The 25,936-nt window shown below is 55.9% G+C and overlaps 1 protein-coding gene across 4 annotated transcripts; it reads right to left on the bottom strand.

The window, feature by feature from the left end:
* Window positions 1–224: 224 nt before the first annotated feature.
* GRAMD1A (GRAM domain containing 1A) lies at window positions 225–23,998 on the bottom strand. 4 transcript variants are annotated; one of them, XM_061174048.1, is made up of 20 exons: window positions 23,932–23,998; window positions 22,810–23,119; window positions 14,472–14,682; window positions 14,358–14,378; window positions 13,795–13,879; window positions 13,562–13,665; window positions 13,385–13,480; window positions 12,545–12,625; window positions 9,137–9,249; window positions 8,814–8,964; window positions 8,080–8,278; window positions 6,915–7,058; window positions 5,232–5,350; window positions 4,997–5,139; window positions 4,318–4,421; window positions 4,057–4,230; window positions 3,881–3,968; window positions 2,558–2,665; window positions 2,354–2,474; window positions 225–679 (listed from the first exon to the last, which is right to left on the bottom strand). In XM_061174048.1, the coding sequence occupies exons 2-20, from the start codon at window positions 23,079–23,081 to the stop codon at window positions 587–589; spliced, it is 2,427 nt and encodes an 808-aa protein (XP_061030031.1). In that variant the 5' UTR covers window positions 23,082–23,119; window positions 23,932–23,998; the 3' UTR covers window positions 225–586. The 4 variants fall into 4 exon arrangements, with proteins under 4 accessions (XP_061030031.1, XP_061030033.1, XP_061030034.1 ...); XM_061174050.1 differs by lacking the exons at window positions 22,810–23,119; window positions 23,932–23,998 and adding exons at window positions 14,790–14,899; window positions 18,834–19,004; XM_061174051.1 differs by lacking the exons at window positions 22,810–23,119; window positions 23,932–23,998 and adding an exon at window positions 19,577–19,692.
* Between the last annotated feature and the right edge of the window lie 1,938 nt (window positions 23,999–25,936).

The following is a 25,936-nucleotide window of genomic DNA, read 5'->3' as shown; positions in this document are numbered from 1 at the left end:
GTATCAGAGGTAGGACTGAACCAAGCCACCAGCCACCAGTCTGTCCTCACAGCCCCCACACTGGACCCTGATGGTGCAAAGCTTGTGAAAGATGCTCAGGAATTCCAGGTCGCGTCAGTGACTGTGGCCCCAGAAAATGGACGGTACGCCCCTCCTACCACAGCGGGATCTGAGTGCAACGGGAGGCTCCCACCCACTCCCAGGGCCCCGCAGGCACAGCCACAGCCATTTCCAACCCTTTATTGGGGCTCTGTCAGCCCCAAATAAATACATTAAACCCAGAGCTGAGGGAATCGTGCACCCCGGGAGATGCCCCCCATAACCCCAGGCGAGCACAATAAGTTAGTGGGGGGCCTGCCGAAGGCCGGGCCAGTGCCCTGGCGGGGCAGGCGATGGCAGCTGGACTCACACACGCTGGTCTAAAGTGCATCTCGGTTCTGTGGTCCCCGTGTCTGCGTGGCCCCTGGCCGGGCCACTGGGAGGGGTGGGCGGGAGGTTCCCGGCGCTCACACCGAGCCAGCAGTGGCCACCGAGCCTCTGTGTCCATCTGTCCATTTGGGGGGGATGGCCGAGTGGCCAGGTATCCTCAGGAGAAGCTGTCGTCGGACCGTGGCTGGGAGTCGAAGGGAGGGTCCGAGATGGTGATGCCTTGATGCAGCTTCTCCAGCGAGAACTTCATCTGGGGGAAGAGGTGGGCAGGGTGGGGGATGAGTGCTGGGAGGGGTGATGCATCCCCCAACATGCTGCAGCTGAGGAGCTGGGGAAGGTCCAGAGAGGCCAAGGTCAGCCTGTGCCTCTGCACCCCAGCCATTCTGCACCCAGTTTTACTTCTCATAGGCAGCAGGTGGAAGGGGCCCAGGTGGCCTGGGTTCAAGTCCTGGCTCTGCTACTTACTGGGTAACCTTGGGCAAGTCCCTTAACTTTCCCAGGTCCCTCAGCTGAAACGTGGGTCAGTAACATACCTGCTTCACAGGATTAATTCAGGGATCTGATGGGTGAACTCTAGGACCTGGCACACAGGAGGTGCTGGATACACGTTAGCTATTCTTATTCCCTGCCATGCGACCTTGGGAATGCCTCTACCTCAACGTTCCTGTCTATTAGATGGGGGGTAACAAGAGCACCCCCCTTGGAGGCTGGCCATGAGAAACAAATCAGTTGGTCATTTTAGCTCTTAGAACAGCCCGGCTCAATTGGTGTCTGCTGTTAGTATTAATTTGTGCAGTCAATCCCATGCCCTTGGCAGTTTGAGAGAGGAAAATAATCAGAATTGAACTGAGGATGGGAAGGTCCTGACCTCCCTCTCTCTGAGCGACGCGACCCCAGCCTCAATCATCCCTCTCCCCTGTCCTGCACAGCCCTTTTCTGTATGAGCATCTCCCTCTGAGCATGATTTCAGGGTGCAATGAGGCCCCTAAAGGTGAGCCTCAGCATTACGGTCCATAGTGACCAGGAATGATTTTCACCATCACCCAGCAACGTGGGCTCTGATGCCCTTGGGCACCCAGCCAACGCCAGATGCTCCCCAGCGCCTGGCGTCTGTGCTGACGCCTCCCCCCACCACATTTACTGAGCACCTGCTTTGCGGGATCTCACTAACAACAGTGAATGCAGGTGAGGTGTTTGCATGAGCTGGGCACTACTCAGATGCTAACTCCTTTAATCCTCACAGCAGCCTTTGAGGTAACATCGATTATCATCCCATTTACAGAGGAGGAAGCCAAGGCCCCAGTGGTGAAGTCACTTGCACGAGGTCACAGGTCAGAATTTGAACCTGGCCGTCTGAATAGATGCTGCCAGCGAATTACAGTGGTTGTCTGGGGCAACCCCTTCTGGAGATGAGATCCCAATAACCTTTGGAGAACCTCTTTCCCACCCTCACGTGACCCTTTAGTCACCTCATAGGCGGGGAGGGGTTCAGGGACCAAGCCTCATCTATCCCTGGCCACTATGACTGGTTCAGGGATGGGAATGTGACCCCAGTATCCAGTAAGAATGAGCTCTTTCCTTTGGATGTTACCCTGGAACTGTAGGTACCATATTGGTCATCCTAGGATGCCCCAAACAAAGGCAACCCTGGGGGTGGGCAGAGTCAAGAGATAGTAAGAGAGACTGATTCTTACTACTATTGAGTGGCTGGATCCAGCCATGCCTGAAGTTGGACATCCCTGGACTTTTTTTCCCAGGATGAGAACCAATAAATTCTTTCTTCCATCCCACTGATTTTTCCAGCAACCCTGGGAGGTAGGGACTATGAATGGCTTCCTCATTTAACAGAGAACGAAAGTGAGGCCCAGATGCATATGCCACATCTTGGGATTTGAATGCAGGATCCCGCAGCCCAGAGCCGCACCTCGTCCAGGAGCTCCACAGAAGCCCGCAGGATCTGCCTCCACTTGTGAACCTCGACGCTGTGGAATTGCTTCTGCAGGGCCAGGATCTCCGCCCACTCCGTGGCCGTCTGGGGGAACTTGCTGTGGGGGATACAGGGCCTGAGTGGGGTCTGGGCCTCCCCCGACCTGCCCAAGCTCCCAGTTCCCTGGGGCTACCCACTCACCCCTTGGCCAGGGCCAGACTGTGCCAGGACTCGAAAGTGTGGGCTGTCCTCTCCAGGGACCAGAGGCGGTAAAAGAGGAGGACGTTGAGGGCAATGAGGACGATGAGGCTGGGGGGAGGGGTCGGAGGTCAGGAGTCAGGATACCAACGTTCCCACAAGTGGGGGGTCACCCACGTGACCACACCTTGAAGGGGTGCCATGATTAGCCCTCTTTTCAGAGGAGGAAACTAAGACTCAGACAGGGTGAGTGACATGCCTAGGGTCACACAGTCCATAAGCAGCAAAGTCAGGGTTCAAACCCAGGCCTGTCTGATGCCTGAGCCCTCAACTGCTACTCCAGGCCACCTCGCTGGGGGAGCTGGGGGCACGGAGTGAGGACAAGGGGCTGAAGCTGAGGGTGAGACACAGGTGAGGGGAGGGCAGGACGCAGGACCCTACCTCACACAGATCCTGAGGAGGCAGAGAGGGGGAGACAAAGAGATGAGAGCCGCCCAGCCGGTCCTGGCCAGCCCCCGACCCCGGCAGCCCAGAGCTGAGCGCACCGCACAGCCCCTCACTGGACTGCTGTTATTGGCAAACTGAGGCCCAGAGAGGCTGAACGTGTGGCCGATCTCTCGCTGCCCAGGGTCTGCGGGGAGCACGGATCTCATTTCCATTTCCTCAGAGCACCCTGCCCCTAGCCCCGGCCTCTGTGCATGTGGGTCTCCCCGCCTAATCCCCGTGGGGTCTCAGCTCAGAGTCCTCTGCTTTCCTGGGAAGCCTTCCCTGACGGCCTGGAACCTGTCCAGCCTGGAGGAAGCCTTCACTGGCCTCCGAAGGCTTCCCTGTCCCCTCCGCCCATGTTTCCTCCATCACCACCCCATCCCTGTGGTCTGGTGCCAGGTCTGTCTCCCCCCAGGGCTGCTGGTCGCTACTGTGTCCCTCGCATCACACAGCTCAGGGCTGGGCACAGAAAACCTGAACGAAGTGTAAGTGACATTGCTCCTTGTGCACACCTCTCCTGGTTCACCTAATTCCGGCTCCCTTGGGGGCCTGCTCCTCCAGCCCCGGGGGCGAGGTCAGGCCCCTCTGACACCCCCAGAGCCCCGAAGCTTCCCTCTCCCTCCAGGGACGACCTCGCCATGCCAGACTGAGCAGCACACCATGTGCGGAGCCCTGCTGGGCGCATCTCAAACACCGCCTCCTTTAATCCTTGCTATGGGGTGGGGAGCCCGTGCTCTCACGTAAGCAGAGACCCAGAGAGGCCAAGCACTTGCCCAAGCTCACGCAGCCAGGGTGCAGATCCAGGCCTGTCTGACCCCCAAGCCCGGCCCCCTTACTCACACAATGCTGATGAGAACCAGGGCGCTGGGGATGCCTGCCCCGGGGCCCTGGTCCACGGACGGTTCCGAGAAGCGGGAGCTGAGGGGGCCTGCGGGGGAGCAACTCGGAGTCAGACAGACGCACCCCACCCGGACCCCCAGCTCCTCCCCCGCCCCCCCAGGCCTGACGGAACTCACCTGAGGGGTGCATGCCAGCCCGGGCGCAGGGGTCAGGGTCCGGGTGCTGCGGCCCGTCACCGTGGCCCCTCCAGCTCAGGGGCCGTTTCCGCCTGCGCAGGCCGGACAGCAGCCCGCGTGCATCCTTCCCGCCTTCCTCCAGAGACAGCTTCTCGGCCTTGGCGAGCTCTCGCTCTGCAGACACGAGAGAGGGCCCTGCATGTCTGCACCCGGCCAGGCCCCGACCCTGTCTGTGGCCCTGGCCGGACCCCTGTCCCCTACCCAGGTGGTGGAAGTAATCTTCGATGCCGCTCCACGAGTTCTTCTCAATGAGAGACTTCACAAGGCTCCAGGGCTGCTTCCGATAGCGGATCTCGGAGGACACTCTGGGGTCGGGGAAGGGGTGAGGGGGTCAGGGTCTGACTCCAGCCTTGCTGTCCCATTCCCGGGGGCAGCCTTCCCTCCCCCGATTCAGAGAGGGCCCCTTGTTACCCACAGACAAAACAGACACCCCCCAAGGGTTCCCTGTGATCCCCACTCACCACCCCACTCAGCCCGCAGCCCCTTCTCTGTCCACACCCACTACCTTGGCAGGTCTCCCGCCTTCGGTGCTGCCCCAGCACTGCCCACCCAGACTGCCATCCTAGCCTACACCTCACCCTCGAACCCCTTCCATCTTGCTGCTGCGTCCAACTCCACACGGGCTTCTGAGAGACATCTCAGCAAGTCCCAAGCTGAGCTCCGATCTTCCCCCAAACCTGCCCCTCCCCACCTTCCCCTCCCAGTCAATGGCGGCTCCATCCTTCTGGTGGCTCAGGCCAAACACCTCGGGGTGTTCCTGACTTCTGCTCGCCTGCCGCGGTGGCAACCAACATTCTGCAGCTGACTCGGGGTGCGGAGACTGGGGCAGGGGGCCTGGGACCATCAGGGGGTCAGGTGGAGGGGCCGGGCCACTGCTCACCGGAGGCGGGCCTTGTTCCGGGCAAGGCCCAGGATGCAGTAGCGGTGGGCAGTGTAGAAGTAGTCTTGGTAAGGGATGCCCTGCGTCAGCACCTCTGAGTCCACCACACACCCGCCCGCCTGCGGGCTGCGCCGGAACAGCGTCTGCGGGGCCAAGGGAGGAACAGGGAGTCAGCGCCATGCCCCCCACCCTGGCTCCCGGCCACCCCACCCGCTGGCCCCCCTGCCTGGCACACCTGTGTCTCCACCACAGAGGCGCTCTTGGGCCCCAGCGGGTTGCTGATGGGAACGGTGTAGGTCAGCACTCGGCGCTGGTGGCACTTGCTGTCCCCGCTCCAGGGGCTCAAGGTCACGTCTGGAGGATGGAGGGGCAGAATGAAGACACCATTCTCCGGTCCTTTGCCCACAAGCTGTAGGAGACTCAGCCTTTCTGGAAGGTTCCAGTTCCCTGGGGACTTGCCCCCAAACCTGCGCCTCCTCCCTGCCCCCACCGCGGTGTCTGCCCCATCTTCCCTCTGGACGCCTAAAACTTCAGATGCTGATGATCCTCGGAGCTGGGGCCTCTCTCCTGCCTACACATCTCAGCCCTCCTGGGCCACCTCCTCCACTCCTGCAGCCCCAGTCTCCTCTCCTTACCAGTCCTGGCTTCTCCCCTGAGCCTCAGACCTAGGGTCCTGCGACCTCTTGAACACCTTCCCCTGGAAGTCCCCAGGGCTCCTCACAGCCACTGGCCTCCGCATCTCCTCAAACACATCCCTCCTCGCCCCACTGTCCTCCAGGTTTCCCGCAGAGCCCTGAGCCTCGTCCTGGACACTCCCTCCCCATCTGTTCACTGACCGCCTGAGCACTGTCCTAGTTTAGCCCATCCTTGTCTGTCCAGGGCCCCTCTTCAGCCTCCCCCTGAGCTCCTGGCCTCAGTCTCCACCTCTGGTCCAGCGGTAGCTTCTTAAAGCCCAGCCTGCCCCTGTCCCTTATCTGTCTACAGCACTCCATGGCTCCCCAGCACTGCCAGACAGCGTCTGAGCTCCTCAGTCTGACGTGCCAGTCTCTCCAGGATATAAGCATAGTCTGGGGGACTCGAGTGCCCCCAACACAAGGCATAGTCTCACTCATTCTGCAGGGGATTCTACGTGGTTCATTTTCATCGATACAGAAAAAAGAAACAGAGCAAACTACCATCTGAGTAGGCCCTCCCCAACCTGAATCTCTTTTGCAGCCTCCCGAGCTCCCTGCTAGCTAGTCCCCTGGTCAGCCCTTCTGCCTCCCCTGGTGCTGTGGCTTCCCCTCTCCACACCTGGCCACAGGGGCCCAGCCGCAGGGGGCTTCTCCCAGTGCCAGCCTCCAGCCTCAGGATCTTTGCAGGTACCCTGCTGGCCTCCTGGATTCCTCTCTCCCACCTCCTCCACTTTCCCTAAGAAAGTTCCTCCTTCAGGCCTTAGTTTCCATTTCACATCCTTCCAGCAGCCTTTCCTAATACCCCCCCGATCACAGCCACCTGTCTGACATACACACCTGCGTGAGCATGTTTACTGCTGTTCTCACTAGATTCTGGAATTCATCTGCCCTGGTCTCTGCACGGGCCTGACAGAGTGCTCATTAGCTCGTATGTATTAAATGCTTACTATCTGCTACTGTTCTAGGCACTTTTCTAGTATTAACTCATTTAGTTCTCATGAGACCCTGACAAGGCAGGTAACTAGTATCACACCCGTGTCACACAGAAGAAACCGAGGCACAGAGAGGGCCCACACCTGGCGCAAGGCCACTCAGCTAGTAAGAGGCGGAGCCCCTCTGGTCTCACAGACGCTGCTTTTCACTCCCCAGCCTGCCACACCTGACCTGCACAGCGGTGCCTGCCCGTCTCCTGGCCTGCTCCTCCTCACCCCCTCCCGTGTACCCTGGTCACCTCAGCCCCTGACCTGTGAACTTGCACTGCTGCAGGAAGCCCTGCAGGAAGGGCGAGTCTGAGAAGAGCATCTGCTGGAGCCGCTCGGCACCCACGTGGAAGACGGAGTTGATGAGGAGACGACCGGAGAGGTCGGGAAGGAGGGCCGCCAGGTCGGCTGGGCGACAGAGAAGAACAGGGGATGAGGCTGGCTGCGTCCCTCGGTTTCCCTCTGAGTGACCGCTCCTCCCCCTCCCGGGCCTTGTGGGGTGCCTGGGCAGCCCCATCCTCCTGGACCAGAGCGGACACAGACACGGAGCTACTCAGCCCCCTCCACCACAGGATGGCTTTAGGGTGGGCGTGTGCCCCAAGCCCAGACAATCAGAGCTACCTCCGTGGGTTCAAGGCGGAGCACACACCTAGGCTCACGCGCCTGCAGTCCCAGTGACGACAGGGGTGGGCCTGCTCATTAGCTTGAGCTTTCGGCCCCAGTGACTGGTTCAGGGGTGGGTGGATGGGGGTGTGTGTGTCCCAAGCCAGGCCATCAGCCACAGTGATGGGCTCAGGGGTGGGCTTGCTCTCCAGTCAGAGCCAACCCTAGAGCTTTTGGTGCAGCCACTGGGAAAAGCATGCTTTCTCTCTGCTAGGCTTGTCTGGGGCAGGGCTGGGGCTCTTTCTGCCACAAGAGTAGAAGCTATCTGAGAATAAAGTTGGCATAGAGAAAATGGAAATGATGATGATGATGGTAACGATGATGATGATGATATAATAACAGCCAACACTTACTAACTGGCCCAAACACTTTACCTGCATTAAGACATTTAATTCTCTCAATGACAACACTATGAAGTGGGTAGTATTATTGCTAACCCCAGGTGAGGAAAATTTTTAGATGAGGAAAATGAGGCTCAGAGAGGTTGAATAATTTGGCCAAGTCACACAGCTAGGAAGCAGTGTGGCCAGGATTTGAGCCCCAGCAATCTGGCTTCAGAGTCTATACTCCTATCCAGCCTGCTAAGCTACCTGCAAAGCAGAGCTAAATACGGACAGATTTCTAACAACACCGTTTAAACGCCTTATCTTATCTGCCTACCCCGTGGACTTTTCAGTCCCATGAGCCAGCGAATCCCCTGGTGCAGCCCGTGTGAGTGAGGTTTGTCACGTGTAACCAAGGCAAACGCATCGGCCACCTGCCTCACCTTCCTCCCCCGTGGATGACGAGGAGTTACTCGTGTCCGTCAATAGCTCCTCACTGGGCAGCAGATCCAAGGGGCCCAGGGAGGCGGGCCCGTCTGGTGGGATGGGCTCTGAGCTCGGGGGTTCAGCCACCGGGGTCACTGTCTGGCCGGAGGAGGCATCTGGCTGGCTGTCTGTCTGCTCCTCCTTATCCTCCTCTGCCTGCAGAGAAAAGCTTAATCCAGCCTTGTCCCAGCCTAAGGGCCCCTTGTGTACCCACATCCATCAGAAGGCTTCGAGACTGTAGGAAAACCAATGCTGGGGAGGTCATGTGCAGCTCACAGCTGAGCTACGAGGGGCCCTGGGGCCACCCAGACGAGGACTCCTCTCGGCCTCTCAGCCAGGCCTGTCTTGGATGCCTGGGCCATGAGCTTTCTTATGCCTGCCCTGTCCATGCCTTCTCTGTTTGTATCCGACCTCATCCATCCAGCCAGCCCTCTCTTGGCTCTTCTGTCTCTCCCGCTTCCCATCTATCTACCTGTCCCATCTTTGCCTGTCTCTCTCTTTCCCTACCTGTGCCTAGTTTCCTTGCCCATCTTCCCAGCTCCATCCCATCCCTCCATCCATCCCCTCACTTACCCATCCATCCACCTCTTCTCTGCCCATTCCCTCCCTGTCCCCCTCAATCTGTCAGTCTGTCCCTCTCTCTCCCCGACACCACCCAGCACCCTCCTCGCTCCTCCACGCGCCTGCTCACCCCATGGTCTGCGTCACTGCTGGCCCGGGAAAGGCTGGGGGTGATGCGGCCACGGCGCGAACCTGCCGGGCTTGGCTCCTGGCTGTGGTCAGCTGCCCCTGACGAGGTGATGTCGCTCAGGGCGATTACATCTCCCACTTCCTTGGGGCTCCTACACAGAAAGAGAGGGAGTGAGACCGCTGTATCTTTGAGACCCCACACACTCTCCTGGTCTCCCAGACTTTGTACCCCCGCCTCAGTCCACTCAGGACTCCAGGAGCTCTGCACACAGCCCCTGCTGTCTCCTCCCGACCCCCGGAGCCAGCCTCCAGCCACCGACTCACCCTAGACCATTCAGCTGCAAGGGGCAGACATAGTCTTCATCCTCGCTGGTGAGGCCCAGCTCTGAGCCGTAGCACTGATGCACCAGGTGCCAGAGCTCTCGGGGACTCAGCGTCTGGGCAGGCAGGACGTTAGGTTGGCCTCCACCTTATCAGGGCCAGAGCCCTTCCACCCACGCCCACCAGCCCTCAGCCTCAGCAGTTCCCCTGGTGTCCACAAGGGGGAGCATGACCTCCCATCCCAGACCTCTCCCAATCTCACTCCGCACCCCATCGCATAGGAGCCAGTGTGCTCAGGAATTCTCCCTTAGGTCCTCACAATACTTCCACAGCTACAGGTTAAAGTTCCCAGTTTTACAGAGAATATGAGGCCCAGGGTGGAGAACTCGTGCTTGAGGTCAACTCTGGGGTTCAAACCCAGCCAGACTCCAGAGCCAATGCTCCCACCTGCCATGCTGTCCTGCCCACAACTACTTTCCCAGGTGTCCTCAGAAGCTACCCATGGCTGGAGTGGCTGGATGACGCTGATGAGATACTAATAGTAATAATAGTAGCAGTAGCAGCAGCTGACATCCACTGAGTTGTTACCATGTGCCAGGCATTCTTCTAACCGTTTATGCATGCTAACTCAACAAGTCTTCAAAACCATTCTGTAAAGTAGGTGCTAATATTGTCATCATTTTAAGATAATGACGCTGAGGTACAGAGGTGGGTAATGTCATCTAATTAGGAAGTGGCAGTGTTGAGATGTGATCCCAGGGGGCTGGTCTAGCCCTGGAGCTAACCACTGGACTGCACTGCCTCCCATGAGCTGACATTTCCAAGTTCTTATTCTAGGCCCAGCTCAGTTGCTGTGAAGGAGGGACAGTCCCCATCTGACCAATGGGGTTCAGTGACTCGCACTCGGTGATGGGGCTGAACTCCATCCCCAGCAGTCTGGCTGCCCTTGCCCTCCTTAGAGACTTTGACACTGCACTGTCCCTCCCTCGGGCTCCTGCTCCAGTGCTCTCGTCCCTGAGGATGGCCATAGCTGGAGCTGCCCCTGAAGACAGGAAGTGAGTGCAGCCCTGCTGGAGGAGTGGGTTTGGGCCTTCTGAGGTGCTACAAGCCAGCAGTAGCAGACACTGTGTGATGCCTACCTGACATCTATCCACCCTCCCTTCCTGCCAGCAGAACCCTGATTTGTTTGGGGTGAAAATCTTCCCCAGCCCCAGGGAATTATAACTGGCTTATATCAACTCATTTTTCCTTTGCCACCTACCCAGCTTCCTGTGCAACCAAGGGTGATCATGTGACCAAGTTTTAGCCAAAGAAATACAAGAAAAAGTCTGCTAAAGGAGGCTGTCCCTTCCTGATAAAGGAATGCCCACTTTCCATCCATCCATTTCTTCTTTCATGTTTGGGACACTTAACTGAGGGCATGACATCTGGAGCTGTAGCAGCCACCTGCAACCATGAGGCAACAAGCATGTGGACAAAACTTCAATATGCCGAAGGACGATGGTGTGGAATAATGGACAAGAGCTTGGGTCCTTGATGACATAGGGAGCCCTCAAATCTACCCTGGATTGCCTGCCTCCAGACCTCTTGTTACATGGGCATCAGTGTGATTAAGTGGACTCCAGAGCCTGACTGTAATGGGTCAGAATCCCAGCTCTGCCACAGAAAAGCATATGTGCCCATGGGCAAGGCTTTCCCTCTGTGCTTCAGTGGTGAAATAAATATACTAACCACACTGCCTTGAAGGGTGGCTGTGATGATTAAATAAGTTAATTCATGGAGAGCTCAGAACAGTTCCTCGCACCCAATAGCTCTGTTAAGTGTTTGCTATTATTATTATCATCTGAAGTAATTCAGTATCTGTTTGTTTAAACCATTGTCTGGTTGGGTTTTCAGCTACTTGCAGCTGAATGCATGCTACATAAACTCATGCAACCACAGTGGGCATTCCAGGAGAGCCCACTCAGGGCTGGCCCATAATAGACTATCAGAATGTGAAAAGTAAAAGTCTGAAATCCCTTACTCAAAATCTTTGGGGTAAGACTTGATTCAAAATTAAGAAATTTGGGGATTTAAGAAAGATAATACACTGCCTATACTATAATACAGCACTAAAAATATCTATATTATATTTAGGATCCAGTAAGTAGTGTATACCAGAGGTTCTCAAAGCATGGTCCAAGGATTTCTGGGCATCCCCTAGACGCTTTTAGGGAATCCATGAGGGCAAAATTATTTTCATAAGTATGATAAGTGTTACTAGTAGTATATCACTTGCCTTTTTCACTTTTATTCTCTCATGAGTGTACAGTGGAGTTTTCCAGAGACTATGTGATGTTATCATTGTTCTGGTGGCTAATGTAATGTGTGTTTGTGTATCTTGTGTTTAAAAATTTCCCAGTTTCGGGACTTCCCTGGTGGTCCACTGGTTAAGACTCCGTGCTTCCACTGCAGGGGGGGCGCGGGTTCGATCCCTGGTTGGGGAACTAAGATGCCACATGCCACGCAGCGAGGCCAAAAAATTAAAGAAAAAAAAAAGACGCATTGAAAACTTACTCTCTGTGGGAGGCCTTTCCACTGACCCACTGCACCACTACCTCTCCCAAGCCTGCCCTTCTTCTGTTCCTTTCTCAAACTTTGAACACTTTAAAAAAAATTTTCCCAGTTTCAATGTCTAATACAGTATATACTGATAGATATACTCTACTTAAACAGAAGCTCTTTGGAGTCTATAATTATTTTAAAGAGTGTAAAGGATTCCTGAAACTACACAGTTTGAGAATCACTGGTATATTCTGTACTGGATACTATAATATTACACTGAATCACAACTATATTTAAGATTTACCCCAGTCATTCACGTTATTATTTTTTGGTCCTGAAACATATGAAAAGTCCCATTAATTGAGATAAATACAGACCTGTGTTATACAAGAAGCACACATGGTGTTTTAAGTTTAAATTAATTAAAACTGAAATTAAATTAAAAATGCAGATCCTCAGTCACACTAGCCACATTTCAAGAGTTCAACAGGCACGCGTGGCCGGTGGCTACCACACCGACAGCACAGCACAAAACTCTGTCAGACAGTGCTGATAGCGACTGTAAACCACGTCAGCTCAAGTCAGGTTTTGCTTTACCCATAACCTCCCCATCTTCGGAGCATTTTTGATTTGCAGGTGGTGACTAAGGGGTTGTGAGTACACATTTCTCATGGGCAGGGTGTGGCACCGGAGCCCGTGGGCCCCCTGCGGGGGGCCTATGGAAGAGCTGCAGGCACATTGGGTCTGGTGCCCATGGAGAAGAGCTGGAGGGGTCCTCCAGTTCCCCGAGTCCTGGCTTCCCTGGCTCCATGGTCCCCCCCCCAGCCCTCCCCCTAGCCCCCCTGCCCAGGATTCGCCCAGGCCCACCTTTTCAAGCAGTGCGTTCTGCCAGAGGCGGAAGATGAGGAGGAAGCAGCGATCTCGGGCCCCAAAGGAGGTGAAGAAATGCTGCAGAAGAGAGAGGGGTGTGAGCCCTGGGGGAGAGACAAGGCTGGAGGGAGGAGGAAGCTCCACCCGCTGCACCCTGTTCCCGGCTCTCCATGCTGATGTATGTATTCATTCATCCCTTCACTCATTCCACAGAATATCTGTCCTGTGCCCAGCCCAGCACTGGATGACCCTGGAGTCACCGCGATGAGGAGATGGCCCCTGGCCCTGGCCCCAGGGCTCACAGCCCAGGGTGGGAGACAGGGTCAGCCCAGACTGGCTGGGCTGCTTGGGGGAAGCCCAAGGCACATTCCCAGTCTCCTATGCCCGCAGTGGGTGGCCAACGGATCCCCTTTTGGTCAAGAAAACACAAAGGGAAGTCTGCTTGAAGTCTTCCCGCCCCATTTCCTTCTCCAGTCCCGTCTGGGCCACTGGTGTGAGGCAGCCCTCTTGGACCCTGAGGCAACAATCATGATACATGGAGCATCAGGGAAGGCTTCCCGGTGGAGGAGGCCTCTGAGCTGATAGAATTTTTCTGTTAATACTATCCCTGAGCAGCTGTGTCAGGGGACAGACTGCAGGGCCTGAGACAGGAGCAGGTGCAGGAGTCCGGGTAGTCAGAGACTACAGGAGCCCAGGCTGGGGCCGGGAGAATAAAGAGAAAGGGAAGATGAGAGAAGCTGGGTGCTGAGTCAACAGGGCTCTGGGTGGTGGGGAGGAGAGAGGAGCCGGTGAAGATCGGGGACCCCGGGGCCCCTGTCCGCTGGCCCTCTCGCTCACCTTCTCATTCTCCGTGCAGATCTGGATGGCGTTGGGGATCAGCTTGGCCGTCTTTTCCTTCTTCAGACACGTCACTTCCTTCAACTGGATGGAAATCTGAGGACAAAAGACAGGTCAGAAGGGGCCAGGGCCCTGCCCGCCCCGGGGCCCCTCCTCGTCCCAGGTCGGTCAGCTCACTGTTGTCTCCCAGCGGAAGATGTTGCTGTAGAAGCAGATCCAGTTCTCGGAGAGATAGAGGCGGCCCTGGAGGAGGATCTCGCGCTGCAAGGCACAGGAGTAATCTGAGGCGGCCGAGGGGAGAGACAGGCAGACACCCGAGTCACATGGCTGTCCTGGCCGCTGGGCCGGCGCACGCGGGAGGGTCGGGAGGGCAGAGCCGGGAGCGCCGGGTCTGGCTGGCAGGGACTCACCCACGATGAGGCGTTCGGCTTCAGGGAGCTTGCTGAACAGTTTCCGGAAGTCCTCATTCCGCTGCTTGTACGTGGGGCTCAGCATCTGGGGGAAGTTTGGGAGGTGAGAACCGGGACAGGGGGCCACACCCCTAATTCTGTCCCCCAAAGCTCCCAGCACCCCTCAGTCTCCTCAGCCTGGGAGGAGCCTCTCTGAGGCTTCAGTGTCTAGCTCACTTCTGGCTCCTACTGCCTGTAACACAAGAGTAACCATAACGAGAGCCATTTACTGATTGCTACCTAAGCCAGGTCCTGTACCACGTACCCACCAGTATCACTGACTCTCAGTGAATGTTCCCCTCAGTCTAGTAAGGTCAGAACTGTTTCTCAAGGAGAGAGAAACCCAGAGAGGTTGAGCAACTCACTCAAGGTCACAGAACATGTAAGTAGCAGCATAGGATGTGACCCCCAGGTCTGCTGACCCCAGCACCCACTCCGTGACTACTGCAGCCAGGGGCCCCTGGCCCAGCACCTGTCCCCCTCCATCTCATCCCTCCAGCAAGGCCCCCTGCCCCGATACTTACACTGTACCAGCTCTGCATCTTCTGTAAGAGAAAGGAATGGAGTCAGAGTGAGCCTCTGGATGCCCCTGCCCTCCCACCCCTCCCCCCACCCCACCTGGGCTTGCACCAACCGACCTTGCTGTTGCGGATGAAGTTCCGGCTGCCCAGGCTCTGGGTGCTGGGTGTCCCGGGCACCCCACCCTTCTCTGAGGAGCTATCTGACCCCTTCTCCACCATGGTGCCCGGTTCCGGCTCAGGTGGGGGTCGGCTTGGCGGCAAGAGCTGAAGCCGCTTACGGAGAGATGGGGAGCTGCTTGGCGTGCTCCGGCCAGAGTGCGGGGTGGTGCTGGGGGGACAGGAAGAGGGGCATTGTGGGGAAAAACAGGCTGGGGTGGGGGGACAGGCCAGCTTGGGAAGGCCCACCCATCAGCCCATTGATCCCCACCCACCCACCCTGCTCCACTTCCTAGCCGTGTGACCCAGAGCAGGCCCCTTAGCTCCCCGGGCCTCGGTCAGTTCATCTGTAATCCAAGGGTGAGAAATGCATGTCCTCTTCTAGTTGTCTGCAGGGTTAAACAAATCAGTACATGTAAAGGGCTTCTAACAGAGCCTGGCACATAGTGAGCTCTCAGTAATGCCTGCTGGTCTTAAAATTAACTTATTAATTCATTCATACAATAAATATTTATTGAACAACCACTTTCCACTCAGTGGCTTGAGCTAAAAACCTAAGCGTCTCCTTCTTTCCTACTCACCCCTCATTTTTACTCTTATTAGCAAGTCCCACATGCTCCAGCTCTAAAATCTATTTCCATTATTTCTATTTTGCCCACTTCCCCCTGCTCCAGTGCCCTGGCCCAGCCTCCATGCTCTCCCCTCCTGGACATCTCAGTAGTCTCCTCCCTGGTCAGGTCAGGGACCTCCTGGCTGAGTCCTCCCCCCGTCTGCATTTGACTCCAGGTGAAGGCAAGGTCCTCACCGCCTCTGCTCAGGGGCCAATCCTCCAAGATACCGTCCCTCGCCCCTCCATGGAAACCACATTCTCCTCTCCCGAGCCCCCTCCCTCTTCATCTCTCTCCTCAGCACTTCTCCCAGTTTCAAATCCTCCACACCAGGAGGTGCACTTCACAGGGGAAGGGGGTTTTGTTCCCAGCTGCACCCCGTTGCCTAGAACGAGGCCTGGCGCACAGCAGGTGCACCGCAAGCTTCTGCCCCTGTGGACTGAATGAGTGATTGACCTCCCCATGCCCCCCACCCTCCAAACTTGGATTCCACCAAGTGTACCACTTGCCCAACCCTCCGCAGGCTGAGGCTGCTGCAGATCTCAGCTGGACCACTTCCCTGTGACCTTGGGCAAGTGTCTGAACCTTTCTGTGCCTCAGTTTCTTCTTGAGTATAATGGGAATAAGAGCAGTATCCACCTCCCAGGGTTGTCTGGAGGACATACGTACATAAAGCCCACCACCTGGAACGTGCTCTGGTTTATTAGGGACGGTCAGACTAAAATGGAGCACGCAGCCCTGCCGCCACCCCAGAGCACGTGCTGCCGAGGTGCCACGCTGACCCCTGCACAAACACCTCAGCCTGGTATTTGGAGCCCAAACTGATGCCAACTCCAGTCAGTCACCCTCTAAGTGCACACGGAGCACCCGCCCTGCACCAGGCACTGGGGACACAGAAGTGGGCAAGATAGATGCAACACCTGCCCGCAGGGACCTGACATTCTGATGGGGGAACAGAGACGATCAGTGAGAGAACATGTAAATAAGGATGATGATCTCAGACACTGGTCAGTGCTGTGAGGCAGCGCTGCTCACAGGGGCAGCGCCAGCAGTGCCTGGAAGCTGTCAGAAATGCAGAGTCTGGAACCTACCGCAGACCTCCTGAATCAAGAAGTGTGGGTGGGGCCCAGGAGACGCTAATGCATGTTCTAGTTTGAGGACCACGGAGGTAAGGAGGACTAAGTGGGTTGGTGTGCAGGGCACACTTGAGCTGAGCCCAAAGGACAAGGAGCAGATCTGGCAAAGGGCCGGGGAAGACTGTTTTAGGGGCAGGAACAGTGAGTTCCAGCACAGGACTGAGTCTGGCAGGTCTGAGGAGGAGCGAGGTGGCCAGTGGGGCTGGGGAAGGAGGACAGGAGGCCACAGGTCCACCTGCAGGCCCTCTGGGCCCTGAGCAGGTGTTCGGGCTTCACCCTGACGGCCCTGGTGAGCTCGGGAAGGGTTTAAGGTAGGGGTGACCACATTCCTCCCCTGCGTCATCTTCCTGCCTCTCGAGCCCGAAATGCAGACCCCTCCTCCACCTCTCCTACTCTCCTGCAGCCTCAGGTCTAAGGGAGGGCACCTGCAAACAAGTCCGACACACACAGACAGGGCACAGCCTGCGCCCCCAGATCTTGCTCCTTGGCAGGGCAAAGAGGAAGTGCTCAAGCCTCACAGCCCGGAGGCTGCCCAGCCAGGCAGGCTGCAGCAGAGGGAAGGGAGGAGCCCGACACGGTGACATGGCTCAGGGACTTGGAAGAGAATGGGGTTTTGTCACTGCACACACCTCACCTCCGGTTTCCCGGGCCTAAAGAGGCCAACGACTCCCTCTGGTCAGAGGGGGGCAGAGGCCTACACAGGTGTGCACAAAAGGGAACCTCGACGTGGCTCACACACAGCCACTGTCACAGGCAAACTGCAGTTCCCCACAGTTGTAAGAAGTCTCCCCTACCCCTCACCCCCCATACACCCTGCAGTAGCATCACAGGTATATTACAGTCACACACAAAGCCACAGAGTCCCAGCACAATCACACACAAGGATGCTACAGCCACACACAAAGTCCCAGAAGTTACACACACATGCGCGTGCATGCATGCACAACACACACGCAGCTGCAGAGGGTCACAGAAACAGAAAACCATGCAAAGTCCCAGGTACATTCACATATACGGGCACAAGAAAGTCTCAGAGGAGACTTGAAAGCAAGTAACATTCCCAAAGTTACAGAGAGAGCCACACAGTGAAAGAACAGTCACAGAGGACCCCAGCTAACACGTGCACAACCCAGGTAAATGAAGTCTAGGGTCAGCTCAGCTCTCATGGCGTTCCCCATCTGGAGGGGAAGCCAGAGCAAAGACCTGCTCTTACGTGGCAAGGGATGGACATGTCAGCTGCTGTCGCTGACTGACAGAGAGCCCTGACACTCACACAGCCATGAAGGACTTGGGAAAAATGCAGCCCCGGGAGGTCGTGGACACATCTCGACAACACAGTGGCCAGGTACTGAAATCATGCGTGGGACATGCTTTATAAACTGTAACAGGGGAACAACATCAGTTACTATTATTGCTCCGGAGAGTCAAGGGTACACCCAAGGTCTCAGGAGGGAGGGTCCCAGGCTCACTATAAGCCACAAGGGGTCTCTCTCTCACTCACACAAAGCCCCAGAGTGTCCCAGCTGCTCACATGGAAGCCCAGGCACGTACAACAATGTCATAAAGGGACACACACAGGAACTTTCACACAAAGATGGAACCAGAAATAGATAAAAGGTACAACCCCAGAGGGTTTCAGTCATCCTCACCGAGCCCCAGACACACAATAATGTCACACATGGACATACACAGGTGACTTATGTTTGCACACAGAGCTAACAGGTTCAGAGGCAAATTATAAGCACACACAGAGGCAGAGGGTCATAGCAGCAAACAAAGAGCCCCTGACACATGCACACACACACTACAAAATCACAACTGAACACACAGGCAACTTACAGTGACACTTGGAACCACAGATGGTATCCCAGATAAATTCACACACACGCACACAGCCAAGGAGGATCACAGCTGTCTGCACACTAGGAACACAAACACGCATACACACTTCCAAGACACCTACCATGCATAATCTAAAATACTCTGGGCCCAGACAGAGAGTAGGTCAATTCCGTGCCCACGACCCCAGAGGATCTCACGCACGCGGTCTGCCGGCCGGCCACGCAGCAGCCCCCATCCGAGCAGCCCCGGGACCAGCAACAGATCAGAACGGCGGGAGGGGGCCCAGACCGGGAGAGGCTGCTCCCGGGCTTGCCCCGGGCTCCGGGGCCTGGGGGCCCGGCCGGAGGGGGCTCGTCTGCGTCCTGCCTAGACCGCAGGCCCGAAGACCCGGGTCAGCCTCGCGCCCACCCCTCGCCTCCCAGGCAGCGGCGAAGGAGGCCCGGGGAGCTCCCGGCAGGCCGCGGTCCCCCCCCTCCCCCCGGGATGAGTCCGGGTCCCCCAGCCAAAGCCCCGCCAAGCCAACGAACCGGCCCCGGGGGCCTCCCCGCCGTCAGGGCCCATCCCCGAGCGCACCCCTGGGCCCCCAACGCCTCCCTCCCCTCCCCCTGGCCGGCCCCCGGTGCACAAGCTCCCGGACCTCGGCTGCGGCCGCACCACCCCCAGCCGAGCCCGCGGAGCCCCTTCCCCCCCCACCCCGACCTCCTCCCGAACTTCCCCGCCCCCGCCGCGGTCCTCACTCGAACATGGATGCGGAGCGGCGGGCGCGCCCAGCCGCAGGGCAGGGCCGGGCCCGGCTGAGCGTCCCCGCTGGGCAGCCGCCTCGCCTTCTTCGGCCGCCGCCAGCACCCGACCCCACCGCCCGCAGCCCGCAGCCCGCAGCCCGCCGCCCGCAGAAAAGGCCGGGGCCGCCGGAGGCAGCCGCAGCGTCAGCTCCCCCTTCCTGGCCCCGCCCCGTCGCGTCACAGCACCGCCCCCCGCCGCGGGAGGGAGGGGAGAGGGGAGGGACCAGCCGAGGCGGGGAGGGGAGACGGGGAGGGGAGGCGGGGAGGGGAGACGGGGAGGGGAGACGGGGAGGGGAGACGGGGAGGGGAGACGGGGAGGGGAGACGGGGAGGGGAGACGGGGAGGGGCGGCGGGGCCTAGATGGAGAGAGTCAGATACTTGGAGGGAGAAAGGGGCCGCAGGGAGGCGGGAGAGCAGGAGGTGAGAGCGAGAGGGAGACCCACGGGGGGCTGGCCAAGGCGAGGGAGAGACGGTGGGGACAGAGCGAGGCCACAGGGAGAGAGACGCGAGAGGGAGAATTAGAGAGAGAGGGACGGGGCGCTGGGGCAGGAAGAGCGAGACAGAGATGGAGAGGGGCGGCTGGGACGCCAGAGCACGGAGAGAGCAAGAGAGAGGAAGAGAAACAGACAGAGGCTCTAAGGAGAGAGGCAGAGAAATGGACCGGGGAGGGGGAAAGACAGAAAGAGAAAAACACAGACTTGATTAAAACACGACACCGCCATGGCAGCTAGAGGCTTGGGCACAGGCCTGACCCGCTCCCCTGGTACCGGGAAAGGGTTCCTCGGCTCCAGTGAGGCCCCAGGCTGGGGGCTCTCCGCACCCCCCCACACACACCCGGGGCGGAACCTGAGAGGTGGGGCGGAGCTGGGGGTGGGATGGAGATTCGGGGAAACGGAGGGGTTGCGGCTGTGGGTACGCAGCTGGCGGGAAGCGGGTGGCGCCCGAGGCCGCCTCCCTCTCCGCATCTCTGAGCCCCCGCTGTCGGCCCCCGGAGGGCCCAGGGCCTTGGGCTCTGGGGACCCCTCTTGGTCCCAGCCCGCGTCAGCCAGCCCGAGTTAGAATCCAGCCTCCCTGGCGCTTATCTGACTTCAAGCAAGTCACCTAGTCCTGGGGATCCCACTAACTCTGTGGTCAGGACTTTCCCACAGGACAGTGGGGGGGTGGGGGGACTGCCCTTTTACAGAAGGGGAAGCCCGGCCTCAAAGATGGGAAGTGACTCGCCGAGGTCACTGTTGTTGGACGCAACCCTCCCGTGACGCCATAACCTGTGCCTGTCTCTGCAGCGGCTGCCTGAGCTATCAGCTGCCTGGGTCTATCGGTGTCCTGGACCCCTTGTCCGAGAACACAGATATGGGAGTCCCACCTCGCAGCTCCTGGCCACGGGCGCCCCAGCACAGAGACTTGCTCCCCGCTCCTCTCTAGGACAGGCTGTTCCTAGCTGTTGAAAAAAACTCCATTCCCATGCCTCTCCCACCCTACACCCCCTCCCTCCAAAAAAACCCACTGTCTTCTCCATTTTGGTGGATGGCAGGCCCCAAACTTCAGCTTTTCTTGACCCCTCTCTTTCCCTCACACTCACATCCAGTCTCTCAGCAGACCCTGTGGGCTCCACCCACAAAATCTATCCAGAATCTAAATTCGGCTCCTCCGCTGCCCCCACCCTGGCCCAGCCTCCATGCTCTCCCTCCGGGACCATCACACAGCCTCCTCCCTGGTCTCCCTGCTCCCATCCGCCCTTACAGTCTGCTCCCCACACACAGCCAGAGGGAGCCTGTGAACTGGTGTCAGGTCAGGGCCCTCGGGGCTTGGAGCCCTCCCGGAGCCCCACCTCTCAGTCCCACTGAAAGCGAAGTCCTCCCCTTGTTGCCTAAGACTCCACTCTTACTTCTTCTCTGGCTCCCCCTTGCTCACAGCCTCTAGCTACCCAGCCTCCCTGCTGTTCCTCTAACTCCCCAGACACATTCCTGCCCCCAGGCCTTTGCACTTGCTTTGCCTCTGCAGGGAAGCTCTTGCCCCCTTCTTCCCGTGACTGCCTCTCATGGTCAGATCTCAGGGTCAGATCTCAGCCAGGCCTTCCCGCCACCACCTCCCTCTGTCTCACTGTTCTCTTTCTTTGTATTTCTCTTTGCCTGTTTCTTCTTTTGAAATACTTTAAAATTTTTAATTAGGGAATATTTATTTCAAACAGGAAAAATACAAGAGTCATCTTGGTCCCTACCAAGCATATATGACATCAATAGATGTGGACATTTTGCCATTTTTGCTTCAGATCCTTTTTCTTTTTTTTAAAGAAATAAATGATTACACTTACAGTTACCAACTCCCCATCCCTCCTTTTTCTGTTCCTGCCCCCCAAGGTACCCACTGCCCTTGGTGTGTGTTCTTTCTGTACATTTTTCTATCCTTTTTCTACATCAAGATGCATCCTCTAACAATATATCCTATTATTCAATGTCTTCTAAAAAGATACACAATTAGGCTCCTACTGTATCATTTTGCAACCATCATTGTTTCTGAGACTTCTCCACGTTGATACACAGAGCCCTACTTCATAAACTTTAACTCTTATCGAATGTTCATTGTTGGAAGAAACCACAATGGACATTTCTATTCAAGGCCAATGTAGTTCTTTCCTCTTTCCTCCTATAGCCTTGAACCTCCCTGTTCCTGTCTCCTTGTGCCAGAGGTAGTGTTTCTTTGCAGAAGTTTTGTTTAAACTTTTTTTTTTTCCCCAAGAGTTGCAGCAGGAAATACCTTTTACATTGGTCTCCAAGTACACACTTAAAAATACGGTCAGCCCTCTGTATCTGCAAATTCCACATCTGTGGATTCAACCAATCAAGGGTCAAAAAAAAAATTTTTTTTTTAAATTCCGGGAGGGGTACACTTGAAACTAACACAACATTGTGAATTAACTACACTTCAATTTTTTTAAATTGGTACATAATATATTAGTTTCAGGTGTACAAAATAATAATTTAATATTTGTATAAAAAAATTGGGGGGCTGGGGAGGGATAAATTAGGAGTTGGGATTAATACTATATATAAAATAGATAAACAGCAAGGACCTACTGTATACCACAGGGAACAATATTCAATATCTTGTAATAACCTATAATGGAAAAGAATCTGAAAGAGAATAGATATATATGTGTATGTATAACTGAATCACTTTGCTGTACACCTGAAACTAACACAACATTGTAAATCAACTATACTTCAATAAAAAAAAAAAAAATTCCAGGAAACAAAACTTGAATTTCCTGGCTGGCAACTATTTACATAGTATTTACAACCATTTACATAGCATTTACACTGCATTAGGTTTTATAAGTAATCAAGAGGTAATTTAAAGTATACAGGAGAATGTGAGTAGGTAATATGCAAATACTACACCATTCTATATAAGAGATTTGAGCATCTGCAAAGTTTGGTATCTGCAGGGGTCTTGGAATACCCCCATGGATACCGGGGACAGCTGTATATGTAATGTCACAAAATTTGTAGGAAGCCACACTTGTTCACTGCCTCATACAGTGTGTTATTTTCTTTTTTTTTTTAACACTGTTATTTTCGATTCTCTCCTGATTCTATTTGGGGAAAAGTGTTGATTGCTGTGTAGCAATTGCAGCAGCCCGTAAATGGGTCATGACCCAGAGTTTGAAAAACACCAGGCGGGTCAAAAGAGAATGTTTGCCTCTGGTCTTAGTTACCAGTGCTCAGCTGAGCTCAGTTGGTTATCCCAACACATATTCCCAGCTGCAATTTTTATCTGCATCTATTTCACAGCTTCCAGTCAGGCCCCTGTGGGGCTAAGGCCACATTCTAACTGACCTTCAGCTCCCCACCTGGAGTGCCAGCCACAGGGAACCCACCCTGTGGGTCCCGAGAGAGAGAACCCCTTTCCCATCCCACCACCCAAGTCTGACCTGTCCTGGGGCGAACCCTCCAGGTCTGGGGTCATCGGCAGCTGCAGGCGCTGGGGAGGTGGGGTGCAGGGGGGTGACTCCCCATCGCTGGCTGGCATTATCTGAATGGAGGGCACCTCTGGGAGCCTCCAGGGCTTAGGGGCCAGGCCCTGGGCCCTGCCACCATGTGGCTGCTGGCTCTGCCACTCGGCTGGGGGGACAGGTGAGTCCTGGGCGCCGCCGTCCTGGGTCAGCAGGGGTGCGCAAGGCAGCAGGGGCAGGAACTCAGCCATGGGGAGAGCTCTGCCTGCCCGGTTGGGGGTCTTGGTCTCTGGGGGAGAAAGAAGAGGTGAAGAGGTGAAGGGGAGAGTTCCCATGCAAACCCTGCCCCTCCCCCCTCCCCCTGCTGCTCCTCCAAGAGGAGGGGTGAGCTTGAGCTTCAGAGCACAGTGTGGGGGTCAGAGAGGTCTGGGTGGGATTCCCACCTCTGCCAACATCCTCCTTGTCGACCCTGAACCTCAGGTTCCTCTCTGGAAATTGGAGATCCTGATAGCGACATCCTAGGGTGGCCAGGCAGTGTCAGGGCGCTCTGACAAGTGTAGGGCCCAGCCCAGGGCCCGGACCACAACAAGCGGTCAGTGAACTCTGTTCATGCCCCTAGACTGGGGTTTATTTTTTCTGAGAATTCACCAAGGCCAAGCCCTGGGTGAATATATACCCACCACCCCAGCACCCTTCCCCACACACAGAGCCAGGAAGGAGCCAGGCCTGAGTGGGCCCTAGAGGCCCTTGGGCCTGAGTAACGGCTGATCAAGCGGAAAAGAGAGGCAGAATCCAGGATTTCCCTTCCCTGTTTGCTCAGCAATTGCCCCTCCCAAGACACACAAAGGGAGGGAACCAGGCCAGTTCCTGCGGTTGTGATTATGATCCTGGAGGCCTCCGTGGGTCTGGGGAGATGAGATTAGTGTCCGTCTGTCCTCACAGCAGTACGTGGCAAGGGCTTCTTGGTACCCAGCTGCTGGGGATAGAGGGAAGGAGGACCCGTGGGACCCAGAGAGGGTTTCCCCTGGTTTGGGAAGACCCTGACCTTCACAGGCCAGGCCTGGACCCCAGAGTCCTTCCCAGACACCCCAACGCCCCTACCGTATGGCTTCCTCCTCCTTCCGTCCTCACAGGGTTTGCTCCGACTTCCAGGGTGAGGGCAGGTGACCAGGCCCTTTTCTCCCCCCAAGGAGTCCTGGCTGGGCCAGAGAGTCATGACCCTGTCAGGCGGAATAGCGTGTCCAGCTGGAGTCATGTTCCCCTCTGGCCAGCTGTTCCCGGGAGAAGGGCGGGGTGCCGGTGGGGGCATTCATATCTCAGAAGAGGCCCTTCCCTCTTGACTGCCCGTGGAGCCAGGGGCTGTCCTCACCCTAGGCCTCTACTGCTCCATGTCTCCTGTTGGCGACAGCCAGCACGATGTCCCTGCTGTCCCCACTTCTCCCCCAGGACTGCTCCTCCGAGCCCAGACGTCGCCCCCAGGTGGCCAAATCTGAGACTCTGTCCAGTCATCTTCCCGTCCTGCTCCTAGAGGCGGGAACCTGGGAGACCCCTCTTCTTTCTGGTGGGTTCTCTTGGCCTCAAGGGCATCCCATGGACAGCTCCACCTCACTTCTGTGTACAGCTCTGTCTTCTCCACCTGATCTGTAAAAGCTGGCATTCCCCATGGCTTAGCTCTTTTCCAATTTTATTATGTAATAATGGACACATGCTAAAGGATGTCTGCATCCTACTTGTGAGTTACCAAGTTTAACAGTAAAATGAACCCCATAATCCCCCACACCCGATGTGAGGGCCAGCACGTCACTGTGAGTCCCCCTGTGACTGCCTTATCCCACCCCTGCCTCCCTTCCAAAGGCCTCCATCACCCCTCATTTGTCAGTTATCATTCCTTCACGTCTTTTAATTGCTTTTTTGAAATCAGATGGGTATGCATTCCTAACCATTATAATTTTTAGCTTTACTTGCTTTTGAGCTTTATAAAATGGAGTCATTCCATGTGTCATCTTCTGTGACTGGCTTTTCTCACTCAACATTATTTCTAAGATTCATCCCTAGGGGAGCAGGGATCTATTTTTGCTGCTGCACAATATTCCTTTGTGAAATTAACACCACAATTTATTTATCCATTTTTCTTGCCCACAGACACTGGGTTGTTTCCGGCTCTCTGCTCTGATGGGCAGCAGAGCTGCCCTGAATGTTCCTGGATGTGCTTCTTGGGTAACTCCTGGGTTAGCCAGCGTCCCCCTGATTGACTGGCCATCTGTGCCTCACCTGTGCGGCTCTGTCTCTAAGTGCCCAGGCTGGTTCTGTGGATCTGCCTAACTCTGAGTCTATAAGATACCTCCTCAATTACTTTATCTTTAAAGTAAGTCTTTTTTTTTTTTTTTTTTAATTTTTATTTATTTATTTATTTATGGCTGTGTTGGGTCTTCGTTTCTGTGCAAGGGCTTTTCTCTAGTTGCGGCAAGCGGGGGCCACTCTTCATCGCGGTGCGCGGGCCTCTCATTATCGCGGCCTCTCTTGTTGCGGAGCACAGGCTTCAGACGCGCAGGCTCAGTAATTGTGGCTCACGGGCTTAGTTGCTTCGCGGCATGTGGGATCTTCCCAGACCAGGGCTCGAACCCGTGTCCCCTGCATTGGCAGGCAGATTCTCAACCACTGCGCCACCAGGGAAGCCCCTAAAGTAAGTCTTGATATGTGGTGAAGCAAGTCCTTCTGTGTTGTTCCTGTTCTACCAGCGTCAGCGTGTCAGAGTTCCAAGGGGGAAAAATCAACAATGGGAGTTTCATTGTTATGCTCTAACCAACAATTGATATCTTTACAATACTGAGTTTTCCAAAACGTCCACATGGGGTCACACTCCATGTATTTAGGTATGTGTTAATGTCCTCTCTGAGTGTTTAGGTTTTTTTTTTTTAAGTCGTGGCAAAATGCACATAACATAAAAGTTACTGTCTCAACCTTTTTAAGTGTACAGTTCAGGAGCGTTAAGTTCATTCATTGTTCCTCAGCCGCCACCACCATGTGCTAAGTTACTTTGGAAAAATAATGTTTCTTACCAAGTTCTTTCATATCTTTTCTTAGATTTGTTTTCCCTTTGGTATTT

The sequence above is a fragment of the Eubalaena glacialis genome, chromosome 18 (assembly GCF_028564815.1).
Source record: "Eubalaena glacialis isolate mEubGla1 chromosome 18, mEubGla1.1.hap2.+ XY, whole genome shotgun sequence".
In the NCBI taxonomy this organism is placed as follows: domain Eukaryota; kingdom Metazoa; phylum Chordata; class Mammalia; order Artiodactyla; family Balaenidae; genus Eubalaena; species Eubalaena glacialis.
The sequence above is the reverse complement of the archived record's forward strand: the minus strand, read 5'-3'. Positions and strand labels throughout refer to the sequence as shown.